Raw genomic sequence first — 25,503 nt, 5'->3', positions numbered from 1 at the left:
ATCAAATTCATCACACACAGTTGCTGATAACAGTACAGCTCTCTTGTACTGACGTAATAGATTACTATGGTATGTTACTTGTCCTCGCCTACCACCAATGTTAATCTTGTAATTAACGTCATTAACCTTACAAATGACCCGATAAGGTCCCTTCCAGTGAGCTTTCATCTTTGATGCATCAGATGGCAACAAAACTAGGACCTCATCTCCCGGCCTAAATTCCCGTTTGGTAGCATTTTTGTCGTACCATGATTTAACTTTCTTGTGACACTGTCAGATTTTCTTTCACTAACTCACTTACATCAACCAATCTCTGGCGAATCAAAAGCACATGTTCAACAACTGACTTATGTGTCTCACCCTCACCGGTGAATAGATCCTTAAGAATCTCCATCGGCCCTCTTACTGGCCAACCATACAGCAGCTCAAACGGCGAAAAACCAGTTGCTTCATGTGGTACCTCCCTATAGCAAAACAGTGCATAAGGCAGCATCACATCCCAGTCTTCACCGTTCGTGGAACACAGTTTCTTCAAGACAGCTTTGAGTGTGCCATTCAATCTTTCGACCTTTCCATTGGATTGTGGCCTGTAAGGAGAAGTTGTGATCCCCTTGATGTTCAACATGTTGTAGAGTTCTTTCAGAAGTGTGCTTGTGAAGTTGGTACCTTGGTCTGTAAGGATAATCCTAGGTATACCAACCCGACTAAATAGGCCAATTAAGGTGTTGGCCACTGTTTTGGCATCAATGTCCTTCAAAGGAAATGCTTCCGGATACCTGGTAGCTTCATCTACTATGGTTAGTATATATTTGTTCCCCGCCTTTGTGAGCTGTAGTGGGCCAACGATATCCATCGCAATCTTGACAAAAGGGTCAGACACAATTGTTGGACACACCATTGGAGCTTTCTCCTTCCCTGTTCTCCTTGCTGTCTTTTGACAGATGTCACAGGCCTGACAGTGCCTCTGAATATCCCCAAACATTCCTGGCCAATAAAATGCGGTTGTTATTCTTGCTTTCGTTTTCTCCCTTCCTAGATGACCAGCAAGCGGTCTATCATGTGCCAACTCTATCACTGCTTGATGTAACTGCTTTGGCAAAACTAATTGGATCCCATATTTTTCTCCATCCGACGACTTCCACTTCCGTTTTAAAATTCCATGCTCCCAGAAAAATGCATTGTCCATGCCTTCTACTTCACTTGCGGATGACAGGGCCTTTTCTCTCACTCCAGCCAACGAGCTGTCATTCTTTTGATACTGAGAAATTAATTCCACATTAACATTGTGCAGCTGATCAAGTGACAAGTTCTTGTCATCAACCTCATCTTCACAATGGATGTCATCCTCATCCTCATCAAGACCATGATCACTATTTTCGTCCGATAATAGCCTATCTAGATGCACATCATCCAATTCATGGGATCGGACTCCACATTCTTTTATTTTCCTTTCACTTTCTTCAGCGTCCTCTTTCTGTGCTCTTGCCTGGTTCCTCGTTACTACCATAGTCCTTTTTTTCCTACGTAGAATGTCCATACCCAGCAGCGCTTGTGCTGCCAAGTCAGATACCAGTCCAACCTGGACATGACCCTTGTAGTATGGCGTGTCTAATTCTACTATGGCTAATTTCGCCTCAAAAGGGTGTCCAATGGCAGTGTAGAGTGTCAGGTTCTGTCCTTCAAGGATACATGACTTATCGACAAGGTCGTCACGCATCAAGGTCATTTCTGCGCCTGTATCTTTAACAAATAATACTTCCTTGTTGTTCACTGTTCCCGGTACATTTATTAACCGTTCACCAATGGTATTCTGGACAAAGTAGGTTGCTTGATTTTGTTTTCTGCTGGGACAGTCACGCAAAACATGACCCTTCTGGTGACATTTATAGCACTTTTTGTCTCCATAGGATTTTTCTATCAAACCAGTTTTCTTGGACTGAGGTGAACTTGATGCTTGGTTATTTGCTTGTTGTCGGCTGTGCTTATGGTCGAACTTGCTGTCACTGATGGGCAAAACATAATCCTCAGCAGCATCGACAACAGAGCCATTGCCTTTATTGCGCCTTATCCACTGGGCCTGCACTGGTGGGAGAGCCTTCAAGAAGTATTCATCTGCTAAACATCTGTGTGGATCACGACTATCAATGAACCGTGTTAAATACTGCTGTATACGTGCCATCAGACCTCTGTATGTTTCATTAGCATCCCTTCTTATGCTAACTAACTGGCTGAAATATTCATGAGGTCTTTTCCCAAACCTATTTATCAGGGCCTTTCTTAGCTCAACATAGCTTTTACTTGTTTGTTGTGCTACCTCTCTTGCCTCCCCTGTTAACAGTGTTCTCAGTTGCAGGGTTTTCATTTCTTCGCCCCATTTGGCGTGATCAGCCACGGTGTCAAATTCTGAGAGAAATGTAAGAATGTCTTCATTCGCTTGATGATTGTAAGTTTGAAGCTTGACTTTGAATGGGAGGCTCTCATTCCTTTTATCTATGTCTTTCTGATGTTTCACCCTCTCGATCTCTAACTCCAGCTCTTTAAGTTTAAGACTGTGCTCCATTCGCAACTTCTCCCTTTCAAAGTCTAATTTTTGTCTCTCAGTTGCACATTCCCTCTCTAACTGTAACCGGTCACGTTCAGTTTGCTTTTTGATGTCTTTGGATGTTTTTAGTTTGCTCTGTGTTTTCTTTAGTTTTCTTACCGGTTGCTCTTCCTCTATTTCCATGTCATATGGTTCTTCACCACTGAAGTCTCCCTCAATATCTGTGAATTGCATCAAATTTGTTTGCTGTTTCCGTCTGGTTCTATCCCTTGCAATGCTGTGCTCTTCAACAATCGTTCCTACTTCCTCATCTATAACGCCACCTTGGGTTGTCATTTCAATCCTTATTTTGTTTATCCTTGGCTTAACAGGAATCTCACCCACACAAAGTTACAGAGTATATCCAATAGCAATTTACAGCTACACTACTCAGACAAAACTTTGGTATTTGTGCTGTTTCAATGTTACTGTCAAATTTCCAACAACTTTGCTTTCCCGCCGCTGCCACCAAAATTGTTACGGGGTACAAAAGTTGCAAACAATAACATCCAACACAAAGTATATTCCCAGCCAATTTTTAATGTTCACCCAAGCTAGGGCTCAAGACGACTGCTCTTTACAGAGAACAATTCTTTAGTTTTACACCAGGGCAATAGTTTATCAAAACAACAGTGATGACAAATGCAGACTCCAACTCCTATGGGTCAGAATCTTTATCAGTATCAGATGTGAACTAGGTAGAATTTGTTTCTAACATTACCATATCTGACCGCTTAAAATCCTTTAAACTAACACTACCATGTACACCACTGTCTCTTGTCTTAATGATAATCAATATTTATACAAATAAATTGGAGGGAAGTGTTAGGCATTAATATGACGGCAACAAGCTGCATACATATAATAAATTCTGTGTCAAAATATATCACTGATTTAGGATACACTGATTTAGCGTCTGTTACTGAACATGCATTCATGTAGTATTAATATTAATACTTGACATATCCAGATTTCCTGCCGTGGTTAGCACATCGTAACTAGCAAAATATTTGTTTAAAACAAGATAGATACACCAAAACTTTAAAGTTTCAAAAATTGCACTGCATAAACAGGAATCTAATGCATTACCAACTTATTCTCACCCACCCTTACCCGGTTAATTGTTCCATTATTGCATTTTAAAATACAAGTATGCTGCATGACAGAAAAGTCAGTGTTATTTGAAAATATTGAAACTTAATGCAAATGAACGGTAAAACACAATACAAATGAACGGTAAAACTCAATGCAAACAACGTCAAAAAACTCAATCGATAAAACTTTCATTCATATAAAGCATCTCTGACACAATTTAAAGCAAAGCCATACAATTCTGAAATATCTCACCTTACCCTCCCCGTCCTACATAATGGGTGAAAACAGCAGTACTAGATAGTAACACTTTAAGTAAACACTCAGTACTTTTTTAATTGATAGACTTGTGACTAATACAGCGTAAAAGCCTGTCGTGCCACATCAGGAAATAACTGATTTTATATTGTTTCTTTTTTGCCAAATAATCTTTATGTTACTCCCGCCATCTTTAATTTCTCCACCGGTATCGGTCATTCAACGGTGCGTGCCTAGCCTCGTGTGCGGAGCATCGTGGGAAGGATGGATACCATGCTACACTTTTAGCACATTGATTCTGTGTCATGCTGAGGAAAAGAGAGCTTAGTGCTTTTCCAAATGACATACCGAACCAGCCGATATAGAAACCTCACATGTGACAAGTAAGACGTCAAGCGAAATCACCGTTACATTGAATAATATGCATATGTAAGATGACATCGTGAAAATATTATCTGTATTCGTGACTTTGTAGCAAGCTCAGGAACCTATGGAAATATGATTTGTATTCTCGATATTCGTGACTGTGTAGCAAGATCAGGAAACTATGGAAATATGATTTGTTTTCGTGATTGTGTAGCAAAGTCAGGAATCTATGGAAAGGAAGATACGTAGTCATTAGCTTGTACATAGAAGAAAAAAACTGAATTAAATCTGAATGTAGTTTTGGATGTTTGACCTAAGCTTTGAATTAAATGTCGCCATTTCATTGGACGTTTGCCCTAATCTTTGAATTAAACATCGTTATATTATTGAACGTTTGTCCTAAACTTCGAATTAAATATCGCCATATTATTGGATGTTTGCCCTAAACATTGAATTTAATATCGCCAGATCATTGGATGTTAGCCCTAAACTTTGAATTAAACATCGCCATATCATTGGATATTTGCTATAAGCTTTGAATTAAATATATCCGGATCATTGGACGTTTGCCCTAACCTTTGAATTAAACATCGCTATATCATTGGACGTTTGCCCTAAACTTTGATTAAACATCGCATATCATTGGACGTTTGCCCATAGCTTTTAATTAAACATCGCTCTATCATTGGACGTTTGCCCTAAGCTTTAAATTCAACATTGTCATATTATTGGATGTTTGCCCTAAACTTTGAATTAAACATTGCCATATTACTGGATGTTTGCCCTAAACTTTGAATTAAACGTCGCCATATCATTGGACGTTTGCCCTAAGCTTTGAGTTAAACATCGCCATATCATTGGATGCTTGCCATAAACTTTGAATTAAACATCGCAATATCATTGGACGTTTGCCCTAAGCTTTAAATTCAACATTGCCTTATCATTGGACGTTTGAGTAGTGAAGTGGGCCACTTTAGCGACAATGGGAATTAGCATTAAAAACACCCCTGGGCCACTTTGGCGACAATGGGAAATTTAACATTACGAAAACCCCTGGGCCACTTTAGCGACAAGGGGAATTAACATGGGAATAGATTTTGGGCTTGTCTAGGGACAAGGGAAATTTAACATGGGAGAAAAAAGAAATATTAGGGACAAGGGGAATTTAACATGGGATTTTTTGTTTGTTTTTTTTTTTTAAAAATAAAAAAAATATAAAAAAAGGGGTAGGCAATGGAAAGTCATTCTCTTTTCGAGAAATATGGGTGGCCCTGAAAAGGGCCTTTGGGTTTATGTTAATGTATCCATTAACATAAAGGGCATATCTGCGGCATCTTCTTGTCCTCAAGCTGTGTCTTACTCGATGGCCATAAATCAGTGTCCTCTTGAGGCAACCTTGTCTTTCTACGTACACTCTTCGTATCCACAGACTGGTGTCTGACTTGTCGACAACGGTCCACTTGGACCGGACATACATGAGCATGTCCGTCCTAAACATCATGGAAGACACAAGGGTGGATGATTCGAATGTGGTCCACATCTTGAAGCGACGAGAACAGGTGAATCAATGCAGTGAACTGCGCTTATTTATAGGTAGAGGAAGGATTGAAACGGATTGAGTTCATTCACCAATCAGAACACGCGTTACAAAATTCAGTCAGCCGGCATCCAATCCGAAGAGAGCAGTCTGTGACGTCACGTGGTCTATATAGATTCGCTAGCGCTTGTGTGCAGTCAATCTATGCGACAGTGATTCAACATGACGGAAACTCAGAAAACGATCCATTGGGGTGCACCAGCAGGGGAGACCGCCCAAGGGAACCCGGACTTACTTTCAGAAGAGGCAAATTGGGATTTTGTGGATTTTCTTACCTCGCAAGAATTTGTTCCGGAACCTTCGTTACCTTCTTCATTACCGCAAGTGGAGAATTTTAGACAGAGACAGAAAGAAGAATTGGAGAAATTTATACAACGACAAAAGGAAGCGGAACAAGCTTTTCTCCTACAGCAACAGCAGCAAGAAGAAGAGGTAAGAAAAAAACAACAGCAACAACAGCAAGAAGAAGTAGCAGCAAAGAAACAAGAGGGTGAAAATCAAACGGTCACGGTACTGTTGGACATTTTAGCGGAGTTAAGGAGTCTGAAACAAATGTATCAGACTTCTTTATTACGACCGAAGAGAATACGACCTTCCCGAGCTAAACACGTCAACACTGTGACTAAGCCTACCGTACCACCCTTAGTGATTTCAACCCAATCATCAACATTACGAAGTCCAGAAGTAGGCCTTGGCCGTGGCAAAGGCTTAAGGCAGTTAAAGTTGATTGCTTAAACTCACCCCTGCACCAAAAAAGGCCCTTTTCAGGGCCACCCACATTTCTCGAAAAGAGATAGCCTTTCAATTTGCCAATAACTCAAAAAAAACAAAAAAAAAACATTTTACCCCCTATAGTACTTTTCTTTGTATGAGTGCGTGAGTGTACGTTCTTATTTTAAAATCAAAACTCAAAGACACTTACCTTCTATCATTAATTTATTCTTTTATCCATTATTACAATCCAATTCACAATTCACAACACAACACTTTAATTAAAAGTTCATTGACTTCTTCTTTCTCCTTGTTTAGTCTCTCTGTTTTTTGAATTTCTTCACCGTCTTTTCCTCATTTTCTTCCCTTCTTCTTTTCTTCTCCTGTTTCTATGCCTCTTGTAAATAGAATTGTCTTCTTTCTTCCTCTTCTTCCTCTGAAGAATCCCTCTCTTCTTCCGAAGAATCCCTCTCTTCTTCTGAAGAATTCCTCTTTTCTTCTGACTCCTCTTATTTCTTTTTTGGGCAATCTGGAGACCAATGTCCTTTTTCTTGACAATAATAACAGGTATCTTGACTTTTGTCTTTTTTAGCCCCTATTTTTTTTCTTTGTTGACGGTCTGGACACTCTGAAGACCAATGCCCTTTCTTCTGACAGATATAGCAAGTATCTTGACTTTTATCTCGAAAGGAAGGAGAGTAGTCCGTAGGCTGGTCTGAAGAGAATTTTCTAATGACCCCTCGCAAAGCTCTGACGAAACGTTCGATTTGGCTAGTCTCTTCCATCGTTGTGCTCGGCTTGAGAGTGAAATGAATAGTGAAAGAACAAGACACACACCCTTTTATATACGCTGGTTTGCCATGACTATAAATTAGTCTATGGTGTTTACACTTGAGTCATTTGACGTTTTTCACTCAAGATGAAACGATCCTATTCATTCGAGAAGAAAGAACCCTCTAAACCAAGTTCACCACCCTTAGTCAACCCTGAAAAATACTATTCCATTCGAGAGACGGAAAAGCGCTCCTCTAGAAAATTTAGAACCACGGCTTACAAATACACGGTGAAGCTTAAAGATTTCAAGGCTGAAGTACCGTTAGAGAAAGCAGAAGTGTTCATCACCGGGGTGTGGGATTCTTTGCTCAAATCACTCAAGCGACAATGTCAACCCAAAGAAGACGATCGCTTGAGACTTTCCATACAACACGACGGTTTGAAATCCCCTGTTTGGATCGAGTTTAGCACCCCTGCAGAATTGACCGCTTCCAAAGTCATGGACAAGATTCAACACGTACAACAATCTAATGACAAGTTTGACATCACCGATGGAAAAGCCACACTGGACATGACCCACGTCTCTCCTCCTCAAGGGACTGGACGCAAAAAGATGTTATTGGTGGACGACCTTCGCAGCACCAAAAAGAGTCTCGTCCAAATTAACAACCCTCAAGACCAGATGTGTTTAGCCCGTGCCATCGTGGTGGGACGAACCAATGCCAACAAGAACGACACGGTAGAATGGAAAAGAGCCTGGAAAACTATTCAACGATCCGATCGAGCCAAACAACGAAACGAAGCAGAACTCCTGTTACAACAAGCTGGCCTGTCCAAAGACATACCCTGTGGCATTCCTGAGATGCAAAAATTGCAAGATGCCCTAGCTCCACGATAAACCTTGAAAGTGCACCCTCAAGAAATGCGCGGACCTCTGTTGTTTCGAGGCCAAGATTTTAAGGACGGAAAATACATTCATGTTTATTATCACGATGACCATTTCGATACCATTACCACTATCACCGGATTCCTGGGATACAGATATTACTGTGAGAAATGTGATTATGGTTTTAATAATCGAGAGCAACACAAGCATTGTGGATTGAAATGCTCAGGATGTTTGGCCTCTCCACCCTGTCTGAGCGAAGAACCAGTGCCTTGTTCAACTTGTCTGCGCACGTTTGTCAACCCTACCTGTTACCAACAACATTTGAAAACACAAGGTTCACAGAAGAAATGTGCTTGTCAACTGCTGAGATGGTGCCCTACGTGTAGGCAAGGCATACCTACCAATAATGCCAAGGCACACGTATGTCGAGGAAAGAAAAAATGTCACATTTTTCACCACATCGTGGACTTGGAACACCAATGCTACGTGCAAAGATACCAACCCCTACCAGAGAAAGAGGACGGTCACAAGAAGAAAGGCAATTTCATCTTTCTCGATTTCGAATGCATGCAAGAGACTGGCATTCACATTCCTAATTTCTGCGTGGCTCATCGAGCGTGCGAGAAGTGCATTCAAGAACCTATCTTCAGTCATTGCCCTCACTGCAGCAAGATTCCCGGAGGACGTGAAAAAATCTTTCGGGGACCGAACACGTTAGCCGATTTTGCACAATGGGTCTTAGACCCCGTCGACAAGACGTGGAGCCAAGAGGACATTGAACGTTACGGAGATTGTCATCGTCATGCCACGGTGATGGCTCACAATTTCTCCGGATACGATGGACAGTTTCTTTTGAGATACTATACGGAACAAGGCACCGAGCGTCCTAAAGTGACTTTGAACGGAGCCAAAATCATTTTCATGCAAGTGGGCCAAGTACAGTTTAAAGATTCGATGAGTTACTTGGCCATGCCTTTGAGTCGAATGCCAAAAACGTTTGGAATGACAGAAATGGCTAAAGGGTACTTTCCACACTTTTTCAATACGGAAGCCAATCAACACGCCGTTCTACCCCATTTACCTGAGGCTCACTATTACGACCCCGACAACATGCGTACCGAACAACGAGAAGCTTTCTACGCTTGGTACCAGGCTCACGCCTCGGACCCTTTCGACTTTCAGGAAGAAATGCTAAAGTATTGTCGTTCCGACGTGGACATTTTACGGCGTTGCTGTGGAAAATTTCGAGAACTGTTCATGGAACACGGAGGGGTCGATCCTTTGAAAGAAGCTTGCACCATTGCCAAAGCGTGTTCCTTAGTGTACCGCCAAAGATTCATGCCTGAAAACACCGTGGCTGTGATCAGTCCTCAAACGACCCACTTTGTCAAACGTCAGTACTCGGTCAAAGCCCTACGTTGGTTACATTACTTGTGCGACAAGGAAGACAAGTGGATTCAGCATGCCCGCAACGGAGGGGGTGAAAAGACCATCGGAACGTATTCGGTCGATGGTTGGGACTTAGAAAACCCCAAGATCGTGTACGAGTTTAACGGTTGCTTATTTCACGGATGTCCCGTCTGTTACCCTGATCGTAGCACTAAAAATCAGTTTTTGCAACGAACCATGGAAGACTTGTACCAGGCCACTTCTCAGCGACGCCTAAAGTTAGAACAGGAAGGATACCAAGTGGTGGAAATGTGGGAACACGAGTACGATCACCGTATGAAAACCGATCCCGAGTTTAAACGCCTCGTGGAAAGTTACCAGTTCATGGACCCGCTGAACCCGAGGGATAGTTTGTACGGAGGAAGGACCAATGCCACCTGTTTGCTGTACCAAGCCGACGAAGAGAAAGGAGAAGAAATCACATACTTGGACGTGTGTTCGCTGTATCCCTACGTGTGCAAATATTGTCGCTTTCCTGTAGGGCACCCGCAATTGTTGACGGAACACATCGACCTGAAAAACATTCGACAATACGAAGGCTTGATCAAGTGTAAAGTTTTGCCTCCCACGGACTTGTACCATCCCGTCTTCCCTCACCATTGTCAAGGCAAACTGATGTTTCCTTTGTGCCGTACTTGTGCCGAAACGTGCAACCAAGACCAACCTTGTCAGCACACCCAGGAAGAACGTGCCTTGACGGGAACCGGGGTCAGCGTAGAATTGTTCAAAGCTCTGGACATGGGATACCAACTGTTAGAAGTGTACGAAATTTGCCACTTTCCCAAGACACAACAATACCACAAGGGTGATCCCAGTCAGAAAGGCATTTTCGCCGACTACGTGGATGCCTTTTTGAAACTGAAACAAGAATCCAGCGGCTATCCTTCCTGGTGTCACACTCCCGAAGACCAAATACAATTCAAAGAGAAATACTATGAACAAGAAGGTATCTCTTTAGACCACATCGAGAAAAACGAAGGCAGGCGATCGTTTGCCAAAGTGATGTTAAATTGCTTGTGGGGTAAAATGGCACAACGACCGTGTTTACCCAAGACGGAATATTTGACAGAACCTTCCCGCTACTTCCAGATGATTCACGACAAAACCAAATACATGAAACACGTGGACGTCGTTCGCGAGGATTTGATCTTGGTCAATTACGAAGAAGATCTGGACTTTGTACAAGACGACCCTTTTGGAAATGTCATCATTGCGGCTTACGTGACAGCTCATGCTCGCTTAAAATTGTACGAAGCTTTAGAACTGTTAGGGGAACGCGTCCTGTACTTTGACACGGACAGTTGCATTTACATCCATCACCCGAGTCAACAGCACCCTGACATCGAAGGAGACCGTTTAGGAACCTGGACAGACGAGCATCCCGACGACAAGATTCTAAGTTTCGCCAGTGGCGGTCCTAAAAATTACGGCTACGAATACCGGGACAAACAAGGAGAAGTGCACACGACGTGCAAAGTGAAAGGACTGACTCTGAATTATCGTACCAGTCAAGTGGTCAACTTTGGGGTATTGAAAGAAGCCTTGCAATCGGGAGAAGATGGAAACTTTAAAGTGACCACCTATCAACCCAACAAGATTGTACGTTTACCCACTCACCACATCGTCAGTCGGCCATTGGAAAAAAGTCTATCAAATCGTGTACCAGAAGCGAGTTCGACTTCCCAATCATTTCACCTTACCGTATGGACATGTTGGTATAAAACATTGGTTGTAAGAGGATAGTCACACGCTAGAAGGATGACTTCGCCACAGCAAGAATCGAGTGAGAAACCCGATGAGAACTCCAAGTTCAAACCCTACCATTTTCCAGTCTTCTTACCTGACTATTGTGATTGTGCCCGTCGATTGGACACGTTTCAGAAATGGCCTACAGATAGGGAAGGATTACCTTCTTCGCATGTTTTAGCTAGAACAGGATTTGTCTACTTGGGACCTGAGTCAGGATTGGGATACGAGGTACAGTGTTTCGCTTGCGGACTGAAGTTACGAATGGATCTATGTATCTATAAAGATTCAGCTATTCTGGAACATACTCTATGGTCTCCGCACTGCCCTTACCTTTGTATGGCCTTTCCACCCATCACACTACGGTACAATGTTGACGGTACCTTAGAGACGGTACCTTCCAAAACAAGACATAAAAAACATAAAAAAAGAAAGATGTACAAGCTGGAGACTGCATTGCGACTAGTATAAAAAGGGGCTATGGTCAAGATCGATAGTTCATTGTGACTACCAAGACAGAGCGAACAAGATGAATACTTTCAGAGAAACACAGAACAAGTTGTTTGGAAAGGCACAATTCAAGTGTGAGGCTTCGGAAGTGGAATGCGATTGTGAGCCTTGCGATGGGTACGATGCTGTACGTTGTGACCTTAGCGATGCCGTAAAGCATCATGGGAATTTTGTTCTCACGAACCCTATCATGGAAAGGGATGCTGTGCGTGTCAAACCTGAGGGATGCGAAAGTGATGCCGCTCGTCCTCTTGGACATTTTACTGGGCTTCGTTTTAAAGGGGGATGTTCACCTTCACGTCTACCACCCCCCCCTCCTACGGATGTCATCCAGCCCTGAGCAAACTCCTGCCCATGTCACTCAACCCTCATCGAAACGAACCTGTGAAAGACGAATATTCGTTTCCTGTACGTTTGTCGGAATACTGTGACTTTGAAAATCGTCTTCAATCGTTCAAAGGAAAATGGCCTAAGTATCTGGGAGGACCGACCCCCGAAGAATTAGCCAGAGCCGATTTTTCTACTTGGGCGAAGGAGATAAAGTCAAGTGCTTCAGTTGCGGTGTGTCACTTCATTACTGGGAACCGCAAGATTCGGCCTACGTAGAACATGCTCGATGGTCACCGAATTGTCATTACTTACCCTTAGTGGGACCGAGACATTGAAGTAACTTACCATAATCTGTTCATGGATGCTTTACAAGAGAACATTCGTGCTTTGCCTGTGGAGTTGAGAGAACGCATTTACCGAGAGCTGGTCAAAATACAAGTGAAACGTAAAGAACAATTGCATCCGTTACGTCACCGGTGTTTGAACAACTGGTACCTGAAGGCTATACAAGGATTGATTCAATTGAAAGTGTTCCATTGGACAGACATTGATCAACGATCCCCTGGTTTTAAAAAGGATTGGTTTGTTATGGACGATTCTATCTACTACATCATTGTAAACGTACTGCATCGAATTCCAGAGGAAGAGTTAACGAATTACCAACATCTTGAACAAAATGTCAACTTAGTGAAAGAGGAAACTTCTGAACGAATTGTAATGTGTAGATTAGTGACTAAACGATTTAAATTCGACACTGAAGTAAAACCATGTTTGTGCAAAGAGTACATTTCTTGTGTCAGACCAAAGAGGATTTAGTATGACCTATTCATGGATACTTTGATAGAGAACATTCGTGCTTTGCCTGTGGAGTTGAGAGAACGCATTTACCGAGAACTGATCAAAATACAAGTGAAACGCAAACGCAAAGTTATTCAACCGTTTTTAAATTATGCTTTGTTCCAAAGTATAAGAAGACTGATTATGAGTGGATATTACATCAGGCACGCTTGTGTTTATTCCACGTTAATGGTTATCATGTGCCTTTTATTCTTGTACTTAAGCCTTTGGCTTTTATGTATTTTTGTCTTTCGTATTCATGTTTGAAAAAACATTCATTAAACGTGTTCTGAAAAAAGTACATAAACTCTTGTCTTGTTTGTTTTCGTGTCACAAGTGACATTTCTCACACTATGGCTACCTCTACTGTCTCTGCTCCCTCTTCCTCTACTGTCAAAGTCATCGACGAACACTTAGATCGTGCCAGTTGGGAGGCTTTATATCTTCGCCATCCTTTTGACATGCTCATTGCTGGACCTAGCGGTTCAGGCAAAACCGAATTCGTCAAACGTTTGATCGAACATAAACATCATTTGATCGATGGACCCCCTCAACGGATCGTGTGGTGTTACAAAGAGTGGCAATCGGCGTACAGCCTCTTGCGAGAAAGTCAAGGCGATTCCATCGTGTTTGTGGAAGGCATTCCTAAAGAAGACGACGGCATCGTCTCTGACTCCCGTCAAACCCATCTGGTCATTTTCGACGATATGTTAGGAGAAGACGAAGAAGAAATTAAACTGTGGTTCACGCGCAATGGGCATCACCGTAATGCCAGTGTCGTTTACATCACCCAAAATTTGTTTCAACAAAGTAAAGCCCATCGTACCATCAGTCTCAATGCGCATTACGTGGTCTTGTTTAAAAGCCCTCGAGATAAATCGCAAGTGCAAGTCTTAGCCAAACAGTTAGGAACGCCTTGGCTGACTCAGGCGTACGACGATGCCACTCAAACTCCACACGCCTATTTACTCGTCGATTTGAAACCTACGACCCCCGATGATTTGCGATTTCGTACCCACTTGTTTCACCATTGGGGCCAAGACGGAGGGCCTGTCCTGTACACGTCTCCGTCCTCGACTTCATTTCACTCCACATAAAAAAATCTATAAAAACCTCAGACCCTTTTCGTCTGTCCCACACAGTGTGAACATGACGTCCCTTCAGTCGCATCTTCCCGTCAAATTGATTCGTGCCTTGTATGGCATCAATCGAGAAAAAAATCCACAAATACGAGCTCGTGTCTTAGAAGCTAGTCTCAAAGAAGTCTTACGATGGTTCACGGTGACGGCACGTCAAATACTCCAAGGAATCATTCAGATTCCTCATCAAACCAAACGCTTTTTCGATCGAAACAAAGTCGCTTTGGTCCAACTGGCCGATCGCCGCATCGACACTCAAACCAAAAAACAAATCATTTTGAAACCTGGAGGGAGCGGTACTCTAGGAGGGGTCATCATTCGCTCTCTCTTAAGATGGGATCCTAATGCCCCCAAAGTTATACCCAAGAAAAAAGTCCACGAAGCTCCAAGAAGAAGAAAAAGACCAGGTCCCCAAGAAGAAGAACTTCTCCAGTGGCGGGACCCTCCTCTGACCAGACACCACCCTGGAAAAAGAAAAGAAGCCCCCAGAAAAAGAAACAGAGAAAAAGTCCCCAGAAAAAGAAAAGTCCACAGAAGAAAACTAGTCGCAAGAGAGGCACTTCTTCTTCGGCCAGGACGCAACCTTACACTCGCAAACCACGACCTGCCACGGCGGTGACCGCGTCTCCGGCAGCCTCACGTTCATCCACTTCTCCGTTGATGACACCAAGAACTGAAGAGTACCTGGAGACGTTGATCACACCAAGAACTTCTCCCATGATGACCCCCAAAAGAACTCAAAGATGTCACCCTCCAGAAAACCCCAAGGAAAGAAAAGGAAAGGACTACCACCACGTTTAGTCAAACATGGGGACATGTTATCTGTCCTGTCCAAAGCTTCTCCACCTCTACGAAAAAAACTCATTCAATCGGCCTCCAAAGAGGTCATCGATACGGTGTGCGAATGTTGTTTGAACGTCTTGAAAGGCATGATCCCTTTGTCCAAACACCAGAAACAATGCTTAGGCAAACATCGTCACGTTCTTCGCCAAATGGTTCAAAAGAAAATTCCCATTCGTCAAAAGAAGAAGATGTTGGTCCAACGTGGAGGCATTTTACCCCTCTTGTTAGGTCCCATACTGAAAGGAGTCTTGGGAACCATGTTGGGAGGACTGGTGGGAGCAAGATAAAAAGGCCCTCGGAAGTCCCAAGATCTCAGAATCGACCCCTGACAACCCCATGGAAGGACGAAAACTGGCTTTAGTGCCTTACAAACGATGGATGGAATACCATCGGTGGCAAGAACAACGCACCCCGCATTTACCTCCCAATCCCAATTTGAGCGAGATGTCCCAGTTACAACACGAATTGCAGTCCTTGATGGATCGCCAAGATTTGTCCGAAACAGAAAAATCGCAAAAGTACGGTCAACTCTTGCAACGACTGCAACTCTTTCACCAGAAAGCTTTAGACGAAACAGCTCTACCCACTCTGAAAGATTTTAAGACCTTGATGAAAAGTCCAGCACCATCACCAGTACCAGTACCAGTACCAGTGACCAAGACAGAAAAAGGAGAAGAAGAAGAAGGGTTTCAAACTCCACCAGAAAAAGTACGCAAGTTAACAACACCACCTACCTCCAGAATTGGATGGATTAAAAAGATGATGGCCACCCCTTCTTCATCACAAGAGAAAAAGAAAGTGAAGACAGAAGTGAAACAAGAACCGATATCCCCCGCTCAGACATCCTCCTCTTCGACACCTATTGCCGGTCGCACACGCAAAGCATTGCAATCCAAGAAAATACCCCAAGAGAAAAAGAGTAGCATCCTCCAAGAGTGGGTGTCTTATTAACACACCAACCAACACAAAATAAAAAATGGAAAAAGTCTTAGCCAGCATTTACTACGATCCCTCGCATCCTGCAGGTTATGCAGGAGTTCAAAAATTGTATCGTGCCGCCAAAACGCGACTGAAAAGTCTCCGTTTACCTCAAGTGCAACGATGGTTACAAGAACAAGCTACCTACACTTTACACAAACCCATTCGACGCAAGTTTGCCAGAAGTCGCACCCGAGTGGAAGGCATCGATCATCAATGGCAAGCCGATTTAGCCGATGTCTCTCATTTGGCCAGCTACAATCGTGGCTACAAATATTTGTTTTGTGTCATCGACATCTTTTCCAAATTTGCCTGGGTCGTGCCCTTGACTTCCAAATCGAGCAGCGAGTTAGTGCGAGCCCTGCAACGGGTGTTGAAACAAAGCGGTCGTCACCCTCTTCGATGGCAAACGGACAAAGGCACCGAATTTCTGAACCAAGCTTTCCAAAAAGAATTAAAGAAACGTGACATTCATTTTTTTTACCACCGAGAATCCCGAAACCAAAGCCAGCATCGTGGAACGTTTTCAACGCACTTTGAAAGAACGCATGTGGAAATATTTTACGCATCACCACACTCTGAAGTACATCGACATCTTGCCACACCTAGTGCAAGCGTACAACCAATCTTACCATCGAAGCATCGGACGTGCCCCACAAGACGTGACTCCCGACAACGAAGTGCTGGTGTTTGAGCGCCTGTTCGGTACGTCCCCGACGAGGGCTGTCCCCAAGAAAAGTGGAGAGTTGGCCGTAGGAGATTGGGTGCGCATTGGCAAAACCAAACGCACTTTTGACAAAGGTTACTTACCTAACTAGACGACCGAATTGTTTCGCGTCACTGGACGAGTGCATGGCCGTCATCCTACCGTCTATAAATTGGAAGACATGAACGGAGAAGTGCTCAAAGGAACGTTTTATTTGCCCGAGTTACAACGTGTCACCAAAAAAGAAGACGATGTGTACGACATAGAAAGCATTCTCGAACGCAGAACCCGTAAAGTGGGTAAACGACGTGTCAAAGAAGTCAAAGTACGTTGGAAAGGATATCCACCCAGTTTTGATTCTTGGATCGACGCTTCGCAAGTCATCGACTATAAAAAGAAGTGACCATCATGCCCTTTCACACAGACGCAGCTACGTCGACCACTCCTCCTTCACCCAGCTCTTCTGTGCAAGATTTACAAAAACAACCCTTATGGGTGTGGTGCGGAGAACGTGTGCCTAAAACGCAAATCGTCTTTTTCTGCCAAATCTTCGTGGTGTATTGTGTCATCGGGGCAGCTATTGCCAATTTGAGTTTGCAACAAGGAGACAAACAATTGTGGACCATTTTATTGAGCAGTTGCATCAGTTACCTGCTTCCCAATCCCTCCCTGAAATTCTCCTCCAACGGGAACCACGGGAACCTTGTGTCCAGTGCCAGTGTCAGTCACCACTCCAGTAATAACAACAACAACCCCATTTTGAGCGGAGACACGCCTCTGACGTCCAGTAACCCCTCGGACAGCCACAGAACTCTGGAATTATGAGTCACCAAAACCAATTTTACTTAACCTTACCCAGTGACAGTTCCATGGAGGTGTTTCCCCACAACACGTTGTGCTGTTACACGGCCAAATTACCTCAAGCCATCCCCTTAGATCACGAAGCCCATTGGGAAGTGGCTTTAGTAGAAATCATTTACCCTACACAAATGAAAAAATCACTGAAAAGCAAAACTTTTTTGAGGTGGAAATCCTGAATGCCCAGTTGGAGGAAGAAATCAACAAAATCGGGTTTTCAGGGGACACAAGACCAGCCAGCAATCCAGCCTTCAGTATCCACACCTTGAAAATTGCGGCAGGGTTTTATTTTAGTGGCCAGCATTTGGTGGACACTATTGCGGACAGGTTCGAGTTAGCCTTTGGCAAAGCCCTGAACAAACAAAGTAAACGTGTCACCCTGGACTACCATAAAGTGGCTCGTCGTTTACTGATGAAATTTCCGGATACCCAAACGTTGTCCTTCAGGTTCAATGCTAGTTTGTTTGAAATTTTGGGTGGACATCCAACAATGCTTGCAAACAATTGGAGCCCCAAGATCAACAGTAATATGGATTTTTACAGAGCTTTTGGAAAACCGGTAGAACTGAACCAAGGACTGAATTTGATGTTCGTGTATTCCGATGTGGTGGAGTATAACGTGGTGGGACACACCTCCGTACCGTTACTGCGTGTCATTCCTTTCAAAGTGGATAGTACCACGACCAATGACGAGGAAGGTGGAAACACTTACCACGTCCACCGCGAATTTGTACATCCTCACTATCTGCCTGTCAGCAAGTCGTATTTGGACACGGTCAACATTGGTATAAAAGGAGATTTGGGACAAAATATTCCATTCACCAAAGGAAAAGTCACGGTGAAACTCCATTTTCGAAAACGGTTCTCTCACGACTCGTAAGTCATGTATCCAGTGTACCGAGGGGTTGTTCGACAGCGAGGACACGGTTTAGGAGATATGTTAAAATCGGCCTTTCGTTCGGTGGCCCCGGTGTTGAAACCGATGGTGACACGCGGATTGCACGCCTTGAAAGATGCGGCACTGAGGCAAGGCAAAGAATTTCTCCAAAGTGTCATCGTCGACAAACAAAACCCTAAAGAAGCTTTCATGAGGGCAGGCAAAAATGTCTTGCTGCAAACGGGCAAAGACCTTTTCGGCCGCCGAGACACACCTATAAATGCCCTGCACGCTAGCGAGTCAGGCATTCAGCAAGGACAAGGCAGAAAGAGACGACGAAGAAAACACCCTTTCACCAGACTTCAAGCTAGAAAGGCCAAGAAAAGAAGAACCGTTCGAGACTTAGACGTTTTCGATTATTGAGAAAAAGAGAAAAAAATGATGCACCGAGAGTCATGTGCTTGTTCCAAGACGGAACTGGATATGTTTGCCATGCCCCCCACCATGATGACCATGCAAGAATCCCAGTGGGTGGAATTTCATCCCGTTTCCTCATTGACCGATTCAGCTCCCATCGAGTTTGAAATCAAAGGACAGCCCGAAGATTACATCGATCTGAATAGCAGTTACTTGTACTTGAAAGTGAAAGTAACCGAAGTGGACGGTGACGCTCTCATTAATACGTCCAGAGTAGCTCCCGTCAACAATTTCATGCATTCCTTGTTCAGTGGAGTGGACTTGTGTTTGAATAACAAACTGGTCAGCAGCAGCATGGATACTTACCCTTACCGAGCGTACCTGGAAAATCTCTTGACGTACGGAAAAGAAGCCAAGAACACTCATCTGGATGCTTGCGTGATATGGAAGCCTGACGCATTAGGTGTAAAGTTCAACAGCACTACAATTGATGGGGATGCTCAAAATTTATCGGGATTTATAGAACGAAGAAAGAAAATTGCACTAAGTCGTAGTTAAGAACTGATGGATCGTTTACATTTGGACATGTGGTTGCAAGAAAAGTATTTGCTGAACGGGGTGGATATCCGTCTGAGACTGAATCGTAGCAGTGCCGCTTTCCATTTGATGGCCCATGCCAACGAATACAAAACTATCATTCAAGAAGCCCGACTTTACGTGCGTCGTATGGAAGTGTTACCTAAAGTGGGAAACGACGTCAGTCAGACGTTGAGCAGAACGACCGCCAAGTATCCGATACGTCGCGTGGAAGTGAAAACCTTCACCATTCCTTCTGGACAGCGATCCATGATCGAAGATCATCTGTTCCAAGGACAGCTACTCAAACGTTTAATCCTTGGTATGGTCGAGAATGCAACCTTCAACGGAACTGCCGAAAAAAATCCTTTCAACTTTAAACACTTCAACGTGTCCAAGATCGAAGTCAGTCGTGATGGCAAGACCTTGTGTACCCGACCTTTCGAACCTAAATTTGGTGACGGGAATTATTTGAGGTCGTACTTGTCCCTGTACGAAGAAACGGTTATTTGTCAGACATTTTCAAGCAAAAGGTCAGGATCGAATTGACAACGTATTATTACCTGTGAAGAAGAAAAAAAAAACAACACACAAATGGATACCTGGGAACTTTATTACCTTTTGAACCACAGTTCGTATACGGCTTCTTGGAATCCTGTCGTCTGTGCTAAAGATGAACTCCCTCATCGCAAACCTCAAGACCATCTAGCTTACGTGATCAACACGGACGACAGTCATCTCCCAGGAACCCACTGGGTAGCCGTCTACTTTCCTCAAGAAGGATGTGTGGAATATTTCGATTCGTACGGATTGCCCCCTTTGGAAGACGATATCATCGACTTTATGAGAAGAAATGCTCAAACCACCCGATTCAATAATGTGAAATTACAAGGCACAGATTCCTTGGTGTGTGGACAGTACTGTGTGTATTTTCTGCATCATCGCAGCCTGGGCTATTCCTTAGAACATTTAGTGACTCATTTTGATCCTCGTTCTTCTTCTAGAAATGATGTGAAAGTAGATCGATGGTTTTGTGACCATTATGCTTATCTTTTGTCTCAAGCTAGGAAACGTAGTGTCCATCAATGGCCTAATGACTTCTAACAGTGGAAATCACAATTTCATTCACAACGTTGTCAGCCCTGTTTAAAGTAGACTGTGAATTGAAAAAAACGTTTGAAATTTTTGAAAAAAATGTTTGATGTTATAATGTTGGATTCTTGCTAAAATATGTTAGAGTTGTTGTTGGTTAGTGTTAAGTGATTTTTGAATAAAAAATGTTGTGTTTTGAAAAAAAATGCCTTTGTCTTTTGTTTAGCTATAAGAATATTTGATTCATGCTCTTTAATTTCTCACTATCCCTCTCATGACACTCATTGAACGTTGCGACTCGAAATCCGTGTGGGGGATGTTTTCCTTCACGTCCGCGCTTTGACTTTAAGAACCGGGGCAGTTTCCAGTCTAACCATCCATTGTCGACTCATCCTCCTACGAAGATGTGCTCCAAACTAGCTAAGCTAAACGAAGCCTACGTGAATTTGCATAGGGTCAGACACAGTCTGATACCGAAGCCAGAAGAGATAGAGAATGTGAGAATGTTAAAAGTCACTGAAGACCTGATAGAAGAGCTCTTCAGAGAAGAAGTGAACAGGGAGAAAGAAGAATGGACAGAGAAGTACAGACTTCAGAGACAGCAGCAGCAACAGCAACAACAACAGCAGCAGCAGCAACCTGAACCTGACAGAGGCTTTGTCGATTGTCGTATCGACACCAAAGAGTTCTTCTTCTCTTTCCGAAGAAGCAGAACTATCGCCAGAAAGTCTATCCTCAGAGGACATCGCATTCTTAGAAACTAAAAGATTGCCATAGCAAAAAAAAAAAAAAAAAAAAAAAAAAAAAAAAAAAAAAAAAAAAAAAAAAAAAAACCCTTTTCAGGGCTACCCCAATACTCTAGAAAAGAAATAACCATCAATTTGCCAATGTGTGTAGGTAGAGTAGTGTGAACATAAACACTAACTCTTTTTTTTAATAGTGTGAGTGTATGTGTTTGTATGTTTGTGTTTGTAAACGCTCAAGTAGGTTGGTGTGGATAGTAGATTAATATGATGTTTGTTTTTTGGCTGTTTGAGGTGTGGGGAGAGTAGATTTGGGGTTGGATTGCTTTGCTTTTGATAGTCTATTAAAGTAGTTAATGAAAAAATTTTTTAGAATAGGAATGGGTAGCATAAAAAAGTGAGTGAGTGTTTCTTTTAGGTCCGCGCGTTGTTTTTTGGTCATGATCTAGGTAAGATCAATTTTTTTATGTTTTTAGGGGGATGTTTTCCTTCACGTCCGCGCTTTCAGTATAAATTGAAACTCGCTCGGCAGTCTAGCTACCCTTGTTGATTGATCAACACCACCAGAAGAATGAACACCAGAATTGTGAAACTGCTAGAACTCCAGATGCACCTGGAATATGCCAGGCGCATAGTAAATGAACTATCCGCGGAAGCCATAGTAGAAGAGGCAAGAATAAAGAAGGAAGACGAGGAGAGAAGAGAGAGGGAAGAGGAGGAAAAGAAAATAGGAGAGAGGATGACTTACAAGATACCAGAGACAGAGGATTGGGGTGCTGAAGCCAATCATCCCGCCTCTGCACTCCCAAGAAGAAAGGTGAAAGGAGACTGGGGAAGAAGATGCGTGTGTGGCGCCAGGCCAGGAAGGTGCCATCATTAGATAGGTGCATCTGGAGTTCAAAAAAAACCAACAGCCCTTTTCAGGGCTACCCAATACTCTAGAAAAAAAATAACCATCAATTTGCCAATGTGTGTAGGTAGAGTAGTGTGAATATAAACACTGACTCTTTTTTCAAAGTGTGAGTGTATGTGTGTTTGTGTTTGTGTTTGTGTTTGTAACTGCTCACGTAAGTTTGTGTGAATAGTAGATTATGGGTTTGTTTATTGTTTCTTAGGGTATGTGAAGAGTATAGTTTGGGTTTTATTATACGAAATGAGAAAGTAGGGGGATGTTTTCATTCACGTCCGCGCGTTGTTTGGTCATGATCTAGGTAAGATCAATTTTATGTTTTTAGGGGGATGTTTTCAATCACGTCCGCGCTTTCACTATAAGAACCCACAAAGTTTGATGTTGGAACTGTTCTAAGGAATAACTGAGACAAAATGACTCAAGTATCAGTTCTATTTAATCTATTGAGAGACATCTATTTTTGGATAATGGATGTAGAATATGTTGTAGGAAGAATAGAAGAGGAATGGAGGCATGGAGATATGAAAGACTTTGTAACCAGTCAAGTTCAAGGCCTAAAGACAGCAAGAGATATCATAGCAGGGATGATTGAAGAAGAAGTCAATAAGTCAAGAGGCTTCATTAACCCACCTTACTTCAGAGTGAGAAGTTTGAAGGAAGTACTGGATCATGTCATCAAAGTCCGGTGCTTCCTAGAAAAAATATTGTACTGGACAGAGTGGAGGAATGTAAAATGGGGGTTGGACAAGGTGAAGAAAGGGGAAGATCTGATGAGAAAAGTAATGGAGGGAGAAGTAGAGAAGATTAAAGAGAAATGGAGGGAAGAAAGAAAAGATGTGGAAAACAAAAAGAAAAAGGAAGAGTTTGAGCGGATTAACAACAATTGGATGAAAATCCAAGAGAAGTTCCGAGCCATGGGTCACCCGGACTGGATGCCGGAAACAGAAACGAAGAAGAAGAAAGGAATGATGGAAAAAATAAGAGGATGGTGGAAGAAGTTAAGGAGTTAGAAGAAGAAGAAGAAGAAAACCCAAAGGCCCTTTTCAGGGCCACCCATATTTCTCGAAAAGAGAATGACTTTCCATTGCCTACCCCATTTTTTATATTTTTTTAATTTTAAAAAAAAAAAAAAAAAATCCCATGTTAAATTCCCCTTGTCCCTAATATTGCTTTTTTCTCCCATGTTAAATTTCCCTTGTCCCTAGACAAGCCCAAAATCTATTCCCATGTTAATTCCCCTTGTCGCTAAAGTGGCCCAGGGGTTTTCGTAATGTTAAATTTCCCATTGTCGCCAAAGTGGCCCAGGGGTGTTTTTAATGCTAATTCCCATTGTCGCTAAAGTGGCCCACTTCACTACTCGTTTGCCCTAAATTTTGAATTAAACATCGCCATGTTATTAGATGTTTATCTAACATTTGAATTAACCAACGCAATATCATTGGACGTTTGCCCTAAACATTGAATCAGATCTCAACATAGTATTGGAGGGTGCTCTAAACTGTGAGGATATCAAAATAGAAAACAGATTAACACTTCATATTACTACGAAGAATAAATTTAAGCCAGAACGAAATAATGTAAGACACGTCAAAATCAGAAATCATTTGCTCTGATTTCTCATTAAAATTAAGAGAAAAAAGAAAGAAAGAAACATCTTAGGATAAGAATGATCAAGCCTATGGTATTTCTTCCTCATCGACAGATTTTCCTAATATTATTCTCACTTCGATATGAACTCTTATCCATAACAAAGGATGAGTTGATCAGAGCGATGCATTGTGTGTGTGTGTGAGAGAGAGAGAGAGAGAGAGAGAGAGAGAAAGAGAGAGAGAGCTACAGACAGAAAGACAGCTAGAGACAGAGAGAGACAGAGACAGAGAGAAGGGGAGGAAGAGGTGAGATTTCCTTTTCCCGTATCACCGACGACTGAATGTTCGAAAATATCGTGAGGTCATTTGGTTGTTCCAAGTGAAATACCAATGCATTTCATCGAGTGGGTGAAAACCTCAGCTCTTACGTTTTTCACCCACTAGAAATACGTTGGAAAAAGCAAATTTCTATTTAATTTATGCTCAAACGTTATTGCTACCAGTTTCTATTTAATTTATGCTCAGACGTTATTGCTACCAGTTTCTATTTAATTTATGCTCAAACGTTATTGCTACCAGTTTCTATATCGTACTGAACCAAAGATTTCCTACTGTATCCCAAGCGATGTCTGCGATGTTTTGCTGTAATTTGTATTCATTCACATAGAAATTATAGGTAGTAACATAATTCTCCTCCCCAATTCAAAGTAAACAGCACATAACGTAATTAAAAAGGTACTTATAAATTGTTGGATATAAACATTGATCGTGTGTATGCGAGGCGATCATATTTGCCACTATACGACGAAAATGTCTTCGAGTAGTTTCCAAATTTCTTGGTCATAATGTTATCAGCGTTTATTAAACGGAAGTGAAACATTATTTAACGTACTTCACTTCAGTGAATTATCAAGATTATTCTCTTAGAAAATATATTAATTTCAAGAGCTTCATCTTGAACAGTCTGGTATCTGTCTATGTTTATTTATTATATATTTTGTTTGGTACATATACTTCCTCATGCGCATGATTAACATGCATATTCATATACTGTTACGACACTGTGGTCTTAAATTTAATTAACAGAAAAGATCGAAAACCAACAAGTTTTGTAAAATTCAATAAATAATTTATTTCCCTAGAATAAAAATGTGAAAATTTAAATAGATTTTCCAGTATTGTGAATTAAATCCCAAATAGTCTTAAAAGGTTTATTCACAAGTCCAAATGTATGGAGTTCTAATTGAAATCCAGTTGTGTTCCAAATAAATTCCAAGACTGAATTGTTGATGTGCCTGTATTCTCGAATTTGCTAATATGTTTTATTTGTATTCCCACTGGAAGAGAACATATAGCTGTCAGTAAGTCTGGTTTTGTTGCATGTACAAAAGAAGTATTAATTCATGAAAATTCCCTGATCATGCGAATTAAATTTTGTTGTATGAAAAATAACTCCATTTCCGTTAGAGGACTTTACGTTTTAATGTGTCTGTCATTATTTACAATTATGTCGGAATCATTACAATGTTTTAAGCAAGTTTAAGTTTAAACGAATCCCATTTATGCCCCAACAAAAATGAATATGGCTGTAGTTGTTTCCTTCTTGTGTTTTATCACTTGTATAAAAAAAAACAA

At 42.1% G+C, this 25,503-nt stretch overlaps 2 protein-coding genes across 4 annotated transcripts in view; both read right to left on the bottom strand.

The window, feature by feature from the left end:
• The window catches only part of LOC149799040 (glutamate receptor ionotropic, kainate 2-like), a 328,910-nt gene that overhangs the window by 159,272 nt on the left and 144,135 nt on the right, over positions 1-25,503 (bottom strand). The gene's annotated exons all lie outside the window — the stretch shown is intronic.
• LOC149799041 (uncharacterized) lies at positions 254-2,878 on the bottom strand. Its single transcript, XM_089958121.1, has one exon. The coding sequence runs from the start codon at positions 2,876-2,878 to the stop codon at positions 254-256; it is 2,625 nt and encodes an 874-aa protein (XP_089814247.1).

The sequence above is a fragment of the Sinohyriopsis cumingii genome, chromosome 5, assembly GCF_028554795.1.
Source record: "Sinohyriopsis cumingii isolate HCF-2022 chromosome 5, ASM2855479v2, whole genome shotgun sequence".
NCBI classification, from domain to species: domain Eukaryota; kingdom Metazoa; phylum Mollusca; class Bivalvia; order Unionida; family Unionidae; genus Sinohyriopsis; species Sinohyriopsis cumingii.
This window is presented reverse-complemented; position numbering and strand designations above follow the sequence as displayed.

What these genes read in the sequence shown, in the direction of transcription:
- LOC149799041 (XM_089958121.1), bottom strand. Translation starts at nt 2,878, where the DNA reads ATGACAACCCAAGGTGGCGTTATAGATGAGGAAGTAGGAACGATTGTT.